Source organism: Erpetoichthys calabaricus, chromosome 12, assembly GCF_900747795.2.
Source record: "Erpetoichthys calabaricus chromosome 12, fErpCal1.3, whole genome shotgun sequence".
In the NCBI taxonomy this organism is placed as follows: Eukaryota; Metazoa; Chordata; class Cladistia; order Polypteriformes; family Polypteridae; genus Erpetoichthys; species Erpetoichthys calabaricus.
Genome location: NC_041405.2, coordinates 24,947,682 through 24,961,419, shown reverse-complemented (window position 1 = coordinate 24,961,419; position 13,738 = coordinate 24,947,682). Strand labels below are relative to the sequence as shown.

General features: G+C 40.5%; 1 protein-coding gene and 1 long non-coding RNA gene across 3 annotated transcripts in view; one reads left to right on the top strand and one right to left on the bottom strand.

The window, feature by feature from the left end:
• LOC114661971 (transmembrane protease serine 6) overlaps positions 1-6,718 on the top strand; it is a 97,045-nt gene extending 90,327 nt beyond the window's left edge. For both annotated transcript variants that reach the window (XM_051935124.1, XM_028815243.2), the window contains 3 exons: positions 54-325; positions 1,949-2,085; positions 5,934-6,718. In XM_051935124.1, coding sequence (XP_051791084.1) covers positions 54-325; positions 1,949-2,085; positions 5,934-6,092 — 568 coding nt within the window. In that variant the 3' untranslated portion in view covers positions 6,093-6,718. The remainder of the gene's footprint in view (positions 1-53; positions 326-1,948; positions 2,086-5,933) is intronic.
• Positions 6,719-10,998: 4,280 nt separating this feature from the next.
• Positions 10,999-13,422, bottom strand: LOC114663246 (uncharacterized). Its single transcript, XR_003718084.1, has 2 exons — positions 13,205-13,422; positions 10,999-11,272 (listed from the first exon to the last, which is right to left on the bottom strand). It is a non-coding gene; the product is annotated as an uncharacterized LOC114663246 (long non-coding RNA).
• Between the last annotated feature and the right edge of the window lie 316 nt (positions 13,423-13,738).

The window sequence follows — 13,738 nt, the reverse complement described above, 5'->3', positions numbered from 1 at the left end:
TTTACTTAAAAGGTAAAGTAGACATTTCAAGTGCTTACTCCTTCCTTTTACAGACTTGCTTCTCCATCAACTTGGACTGTTTATCTGGGGAAGTTCAGGCTGCGAAGCAACAGTCCACTGGAATCCTCTTTTAAAGTGCTCCGCATTGTGACTCATCACTACTACGACATGGAGACCCAAGATTATGACATTGCTCTGCTACAACTGGACAGGCCAGTCCCCACTACCACCCTCGCCGTGCCCATCTGCCTGCCAGCCCAGACTCATGTGTTTGACCCAGGATTTAAGTGCTGGGTGACTGGATGGGGCTCTACAAGAGAGGGCGGTAAGCAAGTCTCAAAGTAACTCTCCTATAAAATCTCTTTTGGCAATGCTTTTAATCATAAAAAGAATCTTAAAGAACAAACTCTGATTTTAAGATTCTCTCAAAGATTCCATTTTAGCTGATAACAGAATAATCATGAGCTGTCATTAACAGGACAGCATGATGGCACATTATTCATTCAGTCTGCTCACTGTCTCACAACTCCACACTCCAGCTTTGAATCCCAACTGCAACACTACATTATCTGTGTGATGTCTGTATGTTCTCTGTTTGTCTGTGTGGGTTTACTTCCTAACCTTGATAGGTATGCTTTGGAAGGAAATCGAACTCTTTGGAGAAACCTTTGCCAGACATAGTAAGAACGTACAAACTCCACTCAGACACTGACCAGACCCAGTGATGACTTTGACCCTGTGTGGCCCAATTTGACAGGTGGTTCCTCTTCATCCTGAAAGTTTTGTAGTTCTCTTTAGAGCAGATTTTGATCTCATTGTGAAACAGCTTTCAAGTTGAAATTCATATTTGTTAACTTATATTTTGCTTTATTATTATTATTATTATTATTATTATTATTATTATTATTATTATTATTATTATTATTATTATTATTATTATTATCTTTTCTTAAAGTCCTGCTCTATTCACTCATGATGTCAAATCCATCTGTTGATCTTAGGGCTACCGTGAGGGTGTGATGGGATAGTTCACTTGATGGATATAGTCCTCCTCAATACAGTATATGAGCAGTGCCAAGGAGGACGATCTTCTGGATCTCTTGCATCTTGATATTACCATGGATTTTGTTGGTGTAGTTTTCCATTATTATTATTATTATTATTATTATAACTTTCTCATATACATAGTATAGAAAAAGTATAGGAATCGTAAAAAAATTTGACTTCGAGATTTTAATGAATCTTTACGATTTAGACCTTCCTGAGTCTGAAAATACTGTTTTTGAAATTCTGTCTGTTTGTGTGAATGTGTGTAAACACTAACAAAAAAGTACTATATTGACGCCTGACCCGACACATACAGGCGCAGGAGGCACACTGACAAAAGTAACAACCAAGGCAGTGTCAGGGGAACATGAATTCGCGGACAAACAAAGATGAAGATCCAAATGAAGATTATATATAAAGATTAAACAACCTTGCATTTTACCTAAAATTGCATTTGGCTGAGTTGTGTATGGTGTTCAAGGCTCTTGGACACCCCCTGGTGGTCAGGAGAACATGAATTCGCGCACAAACAAAGATCAAGATCCAAATGAAGATTATATATAAAGATACTAACACTTTTTCTATGTTTTTTAGGTGACTATAACTCTTTTTACTTTGCACTAATTTAGGTAATGCATATGTAATCATGAAAAAATTCCACCAGCATTTTCAACCTCCCTAAGTGCGAGAATATCATTTTAATATAAAGTTTGATTATAAATAGAGATAAATGATTGTGTATCGATATTATCAATTAGTTATGATGACAAACAAAGACATGATATTCGACTGGAACTGGAACTGGAAGTGGTTCTGATGACCTTTTCCTCTATCTCAGTATACAACAAAATAGAGGGGGCACACTCTCGATTATTATTATTATTTTTTTTTTTTCACCCAGGAGAAATGAGTAACATCTTGCAGAAGGTTAATGTATCACTTATCACTCAAGAAATCTGTAACCAATCATACCGTTACAAGATCACTCCAAGAATGCTTTGTGCAGGTTACCTTGGTGGAAAGAAGGATGCATGCCAGGTAAGGATGGAACTGACTGATGGGTTCTGACTGTCTGTTTATTACATCTTTGGTAGAGTGCTCTTCTGTTTTCCTTCATTATTTATCTAGTTTTTAAATTGTAATCTTTGAACGATTCCCCATTATGCATTGGTCAGTTTCAATAAGGTTCAGTTTTATATATCTTGTTAAAAGTTTTTTCTTCTTTTTGTATATAGTGGCCACTAGAGGGTGTCATTGAGCACCTAAACCCCAGACACAACTACACTGCCAAATATCCCAGGTTGAAGAACTTATCAGGTGTCCTCTGTAATTCATAGTCCACAAACATGATTACAAGACTTTATTCTTCCTTCTTTGTCCTTGTTCTTCTCCTCTCCCAATTCCAACTCACCTGGGAGATGCAGAGTGGCCCCTTTTATGTCAGACATGGGATTATTTCCGGTGCCATAGCATTAAACCTTGGAAGCATTTCTGGGTTAAGCGGAACCTCCTTGACCTGGAGAAGATCTCTTTCAGCAGCTCCCCCTGTAAGACTGCCCATCAGAACTACAACTCCCATGTTGTCCTGTGGGTGTACAAATGGGAGCTCCACCATAGACGATACTGCCATCCAGTGTGTCAGGAAAATACAAGGCCTGAGGAGGCAGTCTCATGACATGTTCCAACTGTTGCCATCAGGCAAAAGATATAGGGGCCTTCCAAACAAAGACTAATAGACTGAATAGCAGTTTCTACCCTGTTGCTATTAGGACACTGAATGCCACCTAATCACCTCCAATGCAGCAGTGCAATAGATGACATCTTGTGTAATAGTGTTCATGTGCAATAAGGTTTTATGTTAAATGTTTGTGTTCTACCTCATTTCTTCTTATCCTTCTATCCTTTTGTAATTATATTTATTTATATATATGTTACGGCCAAAACCCGAAGTTCAGCCAGTTCCCGAATTGGCCGGCTGTTTCGCATTTTGGCTGCAAAGTGTGGCCAAAGTCTGAATTACTAGAAATAACCAGCGTATATGCTACTTTGGCCAGAATTTTGCAAAGCGGCAAGAACTCCCTGGCCAAAATCCAAAGCGCTGATGTAAGACTGTCCGCTGATGGTGCGAAGATGTTTAAAAACTTTCAGATGCAGATTCAGAAATGAGTTTTCCATTCAACACGAGAAACTGCTCAAGGCGGGTCTTTTTCAGAAAGAGGAAGCCACTTGAGACGGCCTTCCCCTCGCCCAAACACTAACCTTAAGGTCAATAAAATAGGTCCCTGATGTTAAGTCACTATTTTAAGGCTAAAATGATAACAGAAATGTGAAATCTACTTATATACCTGATCTTAATTATTGTGAAACAACCAAGTGGCGTCCGCTTTCTGAACAAGAGCCGCCAAGGCTGCACTCGACGCAATTGCACTACTAAGTGCGCAACAATTCGCTGCTCATGCTTTTTTTCTTTTGACTTTGGCTGATCGCCCCATTCCATTTTGCAGACTGACTGGCCAAATCCCGAAATCGAGGAAAAGATTGGACATTGGCCGGTCAATTTACAGTGACATTGGCCATTTCCCGATTTGGCCAGACACTTCACACTTTGGTCGATTTGGGGTTTTGGCCGTAACACATATATTTTTTTTTTAAATAAATTTGTTTTTGCCACCGCAGGGACTGCACCTAATTTTGTTGTATTTGTTACAATGACAATAAAGAGATTCTGATTCTGATTCCTTCTATTATGATGGCTTCCCAGATGGGAAAGGAACCAGCAACTAACCCAGCCGGAATGCCCATCCACCCATTACCTTCCAGCATAATTTATACAGTGCATCCAGAAAGTATTCACAGCGCATCACTTTTCCACATTACAGCCTTATTCCAAAATGGATTAAATTCATTTTTTTCCTCAGAATTCTACACACAACACCCCATAATGACAACGTGAAAAAAGTTTACCTGAGGTTTTTGAAAATTTATTAAAAATAAAAAAACTGAGAAATCCCATGTACATAAGTATTCACAGCCTTTGCTCAATACTTTGTCGATGCACCTTTGGGAGCAATTACAGCCTCAAGTCTTTTTGAATATGATGCCACACGGCTTGGCACACCTATCCTTGGCCAGTTTCGCCCATTCCTCTTTGCAGCACCTCTCAAGCTCCATCAGATTGGATGGAAAGCGTCGGTGCACAGCCATTTTAAGATCTCTCCAGAGATGTTCAATCGGATTCAAGTCTGGGCTCTGGCTGGGCCACTCAAGGACATTCACAGAGTTGTCCTGAAGCCACTCCTTTGATATCTTGGCTGTGTGCTTAGGGTCGTTGTCCTGCTGAAAGATGAACCGTCGCCCCAGTCTGAGGTCAAGAGCACTCTGGAGCAGGTTTTCATCCAGGATGTCCCTGTACATTGCTGCAGTCATCTTTCCCTTTATCCTGACTAGTCTCCCAGTCCCTGCCACTGAAAAACATCCCCACAGCATGATGCTGCCACCACCATGCTTCACTGTAGGGATGGTGCCAGGTTTCCTCCAAACGTGACGCCTGGCATTCACACCAAAGAGTTCAATCTTTGTCTCATCAGACCAGAGAATTTTCTTTCTCATGGTCTGAGAGTCCTTCAGGTGCCTTTTGGCAAACTCCAGGCGGGCTGCCATGTGCCTTTTACTAAGGAGTGGCTTCCGTCTGGCCATACAGGCCTGATTGGTGGATTGCTGCAGAGATGGTTGTCCTTCTGGAAGGTTCTCCTATCTCCATAGAGGACCTCTGGAGCTGTGACAGAGTGACCATCGGGTTCTTGGTCACCTCCCTGACTAAGACCCTTCTCCCCCGATCGCTCAGTTTAGATGGCCGGCCAGGTCTAGGAAGAGTCCTGGTGGTTTCGAACTTCTTCCACTTACGGATGATGGAGGCCACTGTGCTCATTGGGACCTTCAAACCAGCAGACATTTTTCTGTAACCTTCCCCAGATTTGTGCCTCAAGACAATCCTGTCTTGGAGGTCTACAGACAATTCCTTTGACTTCCTGCTTGGTTTATGCTCTGACATGAACTGTCAACTGTGGGACCTTCTATAGACAGGTGTGTGCCTTTCCAAATCATGTCCAGTCAACTGAATTTACCACAGATGGACTCCAATTAAGCTGCAGAAACATCTCAAGGATGATCAGGGGAAACAGGATGCACCTGAGCTCAATTTCAAGCTTCATGGCAAAGGCTGTGAATACTTATGTACATGTGCTTTCTCAATTTTTTTATATTTAATAAATTTGCAAAAACCTCAAGTAAACTTTTTTCACGTTGTCATTATGGGGTGTTGTGTATAGAATTCTGAGGAAAAAAATGAAATTAGTCCATTTTGGAATAAGGCTGTAACATAACAAAATGTGGAAAAAGTGATGCGCTGGGAATACTTTCTGGATGCACTGTATAATTTCCAGCTGTTTATCCATGCAATTGTCTAATCAACCAATCATGGGGCAGCAGCGCAATGAATAAAGTCATGCAGACACAAGTCAGGGCTTTGGTTAAGGTTTACATCAAACACCAGAATAGGGAACAAACATGTGAATTTGACTACGCCATGTTTGTTGCTGCCAGTCAGGCTGGTTTGATAATTTCTAGAACTGCTGATCTTCTGAGATTTTCACACACAACAGTCCTTAGAATTTACTCAGAATGGTGCGAAAAACAAAACAGCATTCAGTAAGTGGCAGTCCTACAGACAGAAACGCCTTGTAAATGAGAGACTGGTTATATACTGTACATAATCTAAGTGTACTACAGAATAGAAAAGCGAGTTTTAATTATTCTGTGTATATTTTATAGCATGTTCTGCAATCCTAAGAAACTGTCCTGCTACTATCATCCTTTGTCTTTTCTAGGGGGATTCTGGAGGTCCTCTGGTATGTAAGGAACCGAGTGGCCGCTGGTTTCTTGTCGGCCTTGTCAGCTGGGGCGTAGGCTGTGGCAGGCCTTTCTACTATGGAGTGTACACCCGTGTCACCAGACTAATACCCTGGATCAGGGAAGTCATCTTGTGAACAGAGGTGTTAGACACTTCTTTGTAGCTCGACAGATTCTACGTACTTTTCATAAAACGATCACCTCGAAAGTAATGCTTTTTCAGAAATGAATTTTTCACATTGAATGCTGTGTGTTGAATCAGACATTTGGCTTTACATGTACACTTTGGCATGCACCATTAAAAAGCCTTTAAAAGGAATAACAAGCATTACTTTTTAGGTGACCCTTGAACTCTGTACAGTTTTTTAGCATTGTTCCTTAGCATTGTAACGTTTATACAATTTATTATTTCTGGCACTCCTTTAGAATGAGTGTCCAAGAGCTGAGAGGAAATATTTTAGACTTTTTTCCCTCAGAATTCCTGTAGAAAATGAGGGCTATCATGTTTAATCTGGGCAGGTCGGGTTATTTAATGTAAAGCCACTAATTTGCTAGTCTGCTTTTTGTTTGCACTAAAGTTCTTTTTTTATGTCCTGCAGAGGAGAAAGTGAATGTATAAATTAATTTTTGAAAAATGTACATGATTAAAATGTATTTTCATTGCATTGCTTACAGTTAGTAAAAATCCGCCATTATCATAAAGTAATTATAGTCAATAAAATATTAAAGCAATAAAGAAAGCATTCTGTTCTTTGCATAAACATATGGAAAATGTACACAGTTTATTTAAAATGGGAATTTATCAGATGAAACTAAACTGAAAGGCAATCTTCCAACAATGGAAATCTTTGAGATAAAACTATTTAAGAGTTTTTCATGCCAATGGCCATCATTACCAGTGCAATGTAATAAAAAAATACAGCATGTGAATGCAGTTATTGTTTAAGAACTTTATTAAAAGTAATCAAACGCCCCTGGCTCAGTAAGAGTGATCTGAGTCGTGACTGCTGTTTCAGAAGAATCTAATGTTGTTCTCATACTGGGGGGGACGGGGATAACTTTAAAATGACCATTAGGCGTGCTAGTTCACAGAACCTCTTATCTGATAAACTAATGGGTCAGACAGTGTGAGGTGCTGTGCAGGGACTCACCAGAGTTCATAAAAAGGGGGCAACGACGCTGTGGTTCATGTTTACTTGTTTTGTTGTTACTAAAGGTTTGGTCCCTCAAAGTACTTATGTGGTGTTTTTTAAGTGTGTAAAGATACAAAAGAGATAGATAGTGTGCCTGGTTGGGACACCCTTCTGAGGAGAGGACATGTCATCAGCAATACCTCCCCCGGGACATGAGAGCGGAGCCCACATGGGTTGCATCGGGCCACTTGAGCTTAGAAGCTCAAGCCACCGACAGGGGGTGCCTGGACAGCTGAGGAGCCTTGGTCTGCAGCACTTCTGCCACCCCCGTAAGTAAGTGCTGTCAGAAGAGGAGTCGGATTCCCATGCAGCACTTCTGCCGCACCGGAGTGCAGTGTAACAGAGCCGGCCTTAGGGCGAAGCGAACGAAGTGACTGCTTCGGGCCCACAGCTGGAGGGGGCCCACTGCGCCCAAGGTTTTTTTTTTCCTGTGATGTGACGCTGCTGCGGAGGGCCCAATGGAGCAACAGACTCCTTCACTCCAACCTCTATTACTAATTTTTTTATATATATAATTCACGGCAACATATTCCATCACTTAATTACTCCACGTGGACATCTCCACTTGGCACTCCAATCTTCATTACGTTTCACTCAGGCCCGCGCGCCTGTTGCCGCCTCCACAGCTCATCTGTGCCTCTGTCCTCAGTAGGCGGCCACTTACGCTTCAGTCAGGGCTGCTCCGCCGCACTGCATTCTCGACAGAGCATAAAAGGGGCCCTTCTCTTCGTAAAGCCATCACTTTCCTTCATATCAATATATTTCCATTTTGTTAGAAAGAACGTCTTGTAGATAGTAGTTAGGCCTTGCCGAATTTCCACAGTTTGAAATTATTGTATTCCAAATGTCTTCAGTTCCACTGCCAAAGAAATATAAATCAGGTGCCCAAAAACGTAAAGAAAAAGCAGCAAAAGATGAATTCTTCGCTACCCAAAAAGGCGCTTTGCAACGCTTCCTAATGAAAACAGTTAGCTCTAGCAGCAGCAGCAGCACTAGCACCAGGACTGAACTTCCATTAGTCGAAGATACCGCAACGCCGTCCAAGCCCCACAAACCTGTATCCGACTCCGAGGAGTCAGAAGCCGATGACGTTAAGAATGACATGGACATGGGTTTTTCGTCAGGTTCAGCAACATTGCCAGCCGTTTCGGTTTCTAACCAGAAAGATGAAGATCACGACGAGGCTGATAATGATTTCGATTCCTTTAGTTGGGGAGATCCAGGTTTGTGGGGTGCAGCAATCACCGACTAGGAACGTGTTTTCCTAGTCCAAAAGGGGCCCTTTCGCGAAGACCTCCATCACTTGTACGACAGTCTGCACTGACAGCCTGCAAATTTGGCTCCTGTCAGTGTGTTATGGTTATGGTTGTCAGTGTCAAATGGAAATCGTCAAAAAGTGATGGTTGTAGATGCGGGGAAAATGCATTTCTGCAGCTCAGAATGCAGGAAATCGCTTGGCGGCCGGAGCTCTGCCCCGGAACCCCTAGCTGCAGGGGTCGGTATCAGTTTGCTTCGGGCCCGAAATTGTCTAGGGCCAGCTCTGAGTGTAAAAGAGGCCACCTCACTCCATTCGGGGAGCCAGAGGATGGAGCTTGCAGGAGAGGAGTGGAGGCGGCAGAAGAAAAGACAGGAAAGTAAAGGACTGAGCAATCATTGTGGGTTTGTGCATTGTGTGTGCGCTAAAGAAGAATAGCAAACGTATGTGCTTTTAGACTTGTGAGTCTTTGTGTCTGTCTAGGTCGGACTTATCTTTCATGATAGATAGATAGATAGATAGATAGATAGATAGATAGATAGATAGATAGATAGATAGATAGATAGATAGATAGATAGATAGATAGATAGATAGATAGATAGATAGATAGATAGTGTGATGGACTGCCGGCGTTTCAGTCCAGCCGGGATGTCCCTCAACAAAAGACAGCCTTTTTAGGGCACTACATCCCCCTGGATGGAAATGGTTCCTCGGATTCCTGCAGGGCAGCATGGGACATGGAGTCCGTTTCTTCAGCCCTGTTGGGTGCCATGGGTGCTGCCAGGGGGAGCTCACCAATAACCTGGGGACTTTTACAATTACGCCACACTGGAAGTACTTCAGGATCACGAGGATGGAAGCCCGCAGTGCTTCCGGGACAATTGATAAAGGAAGATGTGGTATTGACCTGGAAAAGAAATACTTCCGGGTCATAGACTTTAAAAGGACTGTGGGAAACCCCAGCAGGCGAGCCGGAGTTGGGATAGTGTGTAATGGAGCTGCTGGGAGTGGAGGATTGTGTTTATTGATTATTGATTGGAGAATTGTGGAGAGTGCAGTGCTTTGTGCACTTTATTTAAGAATATTAAAGAGATTATTCTTGGTGATTTTAAACGTGTGTCCTGGATGTCTGTCTGGTGGGTTCAATGGAGTGCTATAGAGTGCTTTATTCCACAATAGATAGATAGATAGATCTCCTCACTCCTTCAGCATATTAAAGGATTTTCTAGTGTAAAACCTGAAAAATGTGATTTTCATTGATTATAACATGAATATACTAGAATAAAACATTCCTTTTCTGTCTTGCTATGCCATGACATCAATGTCAGTTTTCTAAAACTGTTGCTTTTTTACGTATATGCAAGAGGGATTTAAGAAATGTCAGTTTGAGCATTTATTAGTAAGGGGAGGGATTTACATGACATCTGGAAATTAAACACACAAATAGATTTTGTGTTAAGAGCAGGCTGGCTGACATAGTTTGGGAGTTTGGTGTGGGAGAGTTGATAAATTATTTACATTTAATCTAGTAAAATGACTAAAGATAATTAAAATTAAATACTCCAGGGTTAACCATAATTGCAGAGTCTGTAGAAAATGAAGAAATGAAAAAATACATTATAACTTTCCATTTTTACTCTACTGTATTTAGACAGAATACTTGCAGTGACAAAAAAACAAGATTCCTCTGTACAAACTGAACATTTTCAGACACACACACAGACATACAGCATTATCTAAGAACACAAACAGAATGTCTAAACTGAACACACAAGTCCTGGCGCCACATGTTACATTCATTTAGTCTCAAACGTTCTGGCAGCCATCCCTGACCAGGCCTTGACCTGTAACCCTTGATGTTATTCACATGCTTTTTAATCATGCACCACCTTAAGAATATTATTATTATTATTATTATTATCAATTTCTTTCAATTTTTAATAAGATAAAATCCAATTGGATGACCCAGTGATGCTTTTGGTTTGTTAAGTTAAACGGGTCAATACTTATTTGATCCATTACTTTATGTTTCAGATTCGTAATTCATATAGACCACTTTACAGACATTAGTTTTATACTTTGACATTATAGAGGTATTTTCTGTTAATCAATGTCCAAAAAGACAAAATTAAATCCACTGTAATTAATTTTTTTTATGATAATAAAATGTGAAAACCTCCAAAGGGATGAAAACATTCTATAGGCGCTGTTAGAGAAAAGCTTTCTATATGAATTTGTAAAGTGTTTCTGACTAAGACACTCTGTACCATCTGTACTATGGAGATGAGATCATATGACGTTTTAACTTTAATATCATACAGTATATAAGAATTGGTATATAATAACTGCATATTTTCCAAAGATTTCTAGTCTGTTTATATATTTTGTAACCTTTAGATACATAAGAAATAGAATATGTTAAAGATTATACTGTTTATCTGGATGCTGATTGGTGTAGACTGATATGTTTCTTAACTCTATCTATCTATCTATCTATCTATCTATCTATCTATCTATCTATCTATCTATCTATCTATCTATCTATCTATCTATCTATCTATCTATCTATTGTAAAAAGAAGACAACACAAGCATAAAGAGTTGGGGTTTTCTGGCCCCGTGTACTGTAAAAAGTAGTTTCAGGTCAGAAATATTGTTCATAACAATATATATATATATCAGACAGCAAGATGGCAAACTGGGGGAATCTTTATGGAGAGGGACCGGAAATGAAAGTGAAGGCTGCTAGGAAGGTACCAAGATGGATGCTGGGATGCTGACATCATCAGGGGTCGACAGAGGGAATGCGGAAGTGATATTGCATGGTTAGGTACTGGAGGCGACTTCATGGCGGTGGTGTTTCTTTCTTTCTGCCGAAAACAAAGAGAGAGAGGTTAGTGCTCAGCCATTCCCTTCCGGCCTGCGGTTTCACGTAACAGTTTGAGTCTTTCCGCGGCTCCCTAAGCACGCGTGCGTGACACTATCTATCTATCTATCTATCTATCTATCTATCTATCTATCTATCTATCTATCTATCTATCTATCTATCTATCTATCTATCTATCTATCTATCTATCTATCTATCTATCTATCTATCTATCTATCTATCTATCTATCTATCTATCTATCTATCTATCTATCTATCTGTGTCTTATCCTGCCTACTATACTCAAATAAATTTATCTATGTATCTTATCCTGCCTACTATACTAAAATCTATCTATATGGCCATTACTGATTTTTTAAACCTATTGTTTCTGGCCTAGGTTTTGTAATTGTATCTGAAAACGCTCAGTAAATAAAGAAGAGTCTTGAGCCAATGTTATAAATGTACTCCAACATGGTTGTATTTATTTACACCAGTTGGTGGAGCCCCATGTGCTTCTTCAATGCAACATGGCAGACTGAAGAAACATAATAGAATACCTTCTTTTAATCAGGTAGTTTCATTGGCTTGAAACACTCACCCTTATATAGGAGCAAAATTACAGCAATATTAATAGCTATAAGTATTTAGGATAACATTCATCACCCTACGGATTTGATCAAAGCCCCTTCTCCAGTAGCAGTTAGCTTCAGAAATAATATGAAACTAGTTTTTCTAGAATATGTTTGAAAATCAAGTTAATAAAAAAATACATCACATTTGCAGTAACATACGTACAATGCACGATATTACATGTAACACAATACACATCACAATAATACATATAATACACCACACATAGCTCAATAATTCATAAAATACACTATATGTACACACTGACTTAAAACAAAGTACACAGAACATAATGTCCCAGTCCCCTTTATATAACAGTAAATGTGAGAAAATGAGAACAGACGCTGGCTATTCCCACATCCTGGGGTTCAGTGTACCTTCACTATTCCACTGTCTACGAAAAAAAAAAAAAGAATCCCCCATCTGGGAAAATAAAATCCAGTCAGATTCAAGCGCTCCTTAATCTTTCGATTACTTGCCTACTAATGACAATCTTCGAGGTTGCAACTCTCAAAGTCCGAAAATTCAGCAATGTTGTAAATGTGTCCAAGTTAGATGTGTTTAGCTGCCATGCCCGCTCTCATCTTTAATTTTTTTTGGTTATCCTCGTTCTTTTTCCTTTAGATTTTCCCACAAGTTCCATCTATTTCCTTTTTTTAGTCGAGCTGTTGTGAAGGCAACCCTAGTAACACTGACTGGAACCTGAAGCAAAGGGTCCATTATGTTTCAGCTGCTGCCTCCATCGGCTTCATTCTTTCCCCACACACAACCAAAGCCACATATAGAAATACTGAGATGACAGACATTAAGACACAAAGGTAAGCAGACTAAAACACTTCTGCATATGGCAGCGTTATACAGTTTCCCCACCCCAGCATGTCGTCGGTGGAATGTGGCAGACAGGAACCTCATCTGTGGAATGAACTTCATGAGTTATAATGGATGCTTCTGAATGTTCTGTCCATACCTCTGGCCATTGTTGTAATAACAACCTCACCCTTTCAGGTTGGTTTTGATTCTCCAGTGCCACCAGGCTGGTTAAAGTGTCTGATCCTAATATTCAGTTAATATTTGACTTTTTCCAGTCACAAGGCTGTTTTTTTAATTCAATAAGCAGGCCACAAGGCATTTTTATTTGCAAGCAGTACATAATATTTTTCTTTTTTTTTTTTTCCTGTAATTGGCTTACTGGGAGCTTTCATGAAATTCTTACGCTTGATCAGTTGAGGATAAGATGTGGTTGCTGTGGCTGACATGTTAATCACCTTGACGGCGGGCTAGACGAGACCCCCAATATCCTTACCGCACAGTCACCTCAACGCACCACTGAATCCTCACTTCCGTTTTCTTTCCCATGGAGCAGATTCATTATTTTTTAGTGCTAGCTGATTAATGTGTAGACACTCTGGATGCTGTGCCAAGGAGTCTGCTCAAGCCAGTGTTAGTCACTTCTGCCATGTTTAAGGACCAACCCCCTCACACAATCCCACAAATGCCTTGCGGTGGCAGAATCTGGTTCCTTTCAATCTCTTTTTTTTATAATCAAATGCTCTCAGAGCTGCACTCCACTCCAGCAGAGTGAGGTCACCGGCATGCCGTTGATTGGGTCAAAGTGACGGCTGGTCTGGAGTACATGTTTATGCTGGCAGGAGAATCAGACCTTGAATAAAGAACTCACTCACACACACACACACACACACACACACACACATCTATCGGTGATTACACTTGCATGCACACAGCTACACATCTCTGTGGACTTGAGCAAATACTCCATTGGCAGTCCTGTCACACTGACCCCTGCTTGTTTTTCTTATTTGTCATCCTGATGCTCTCT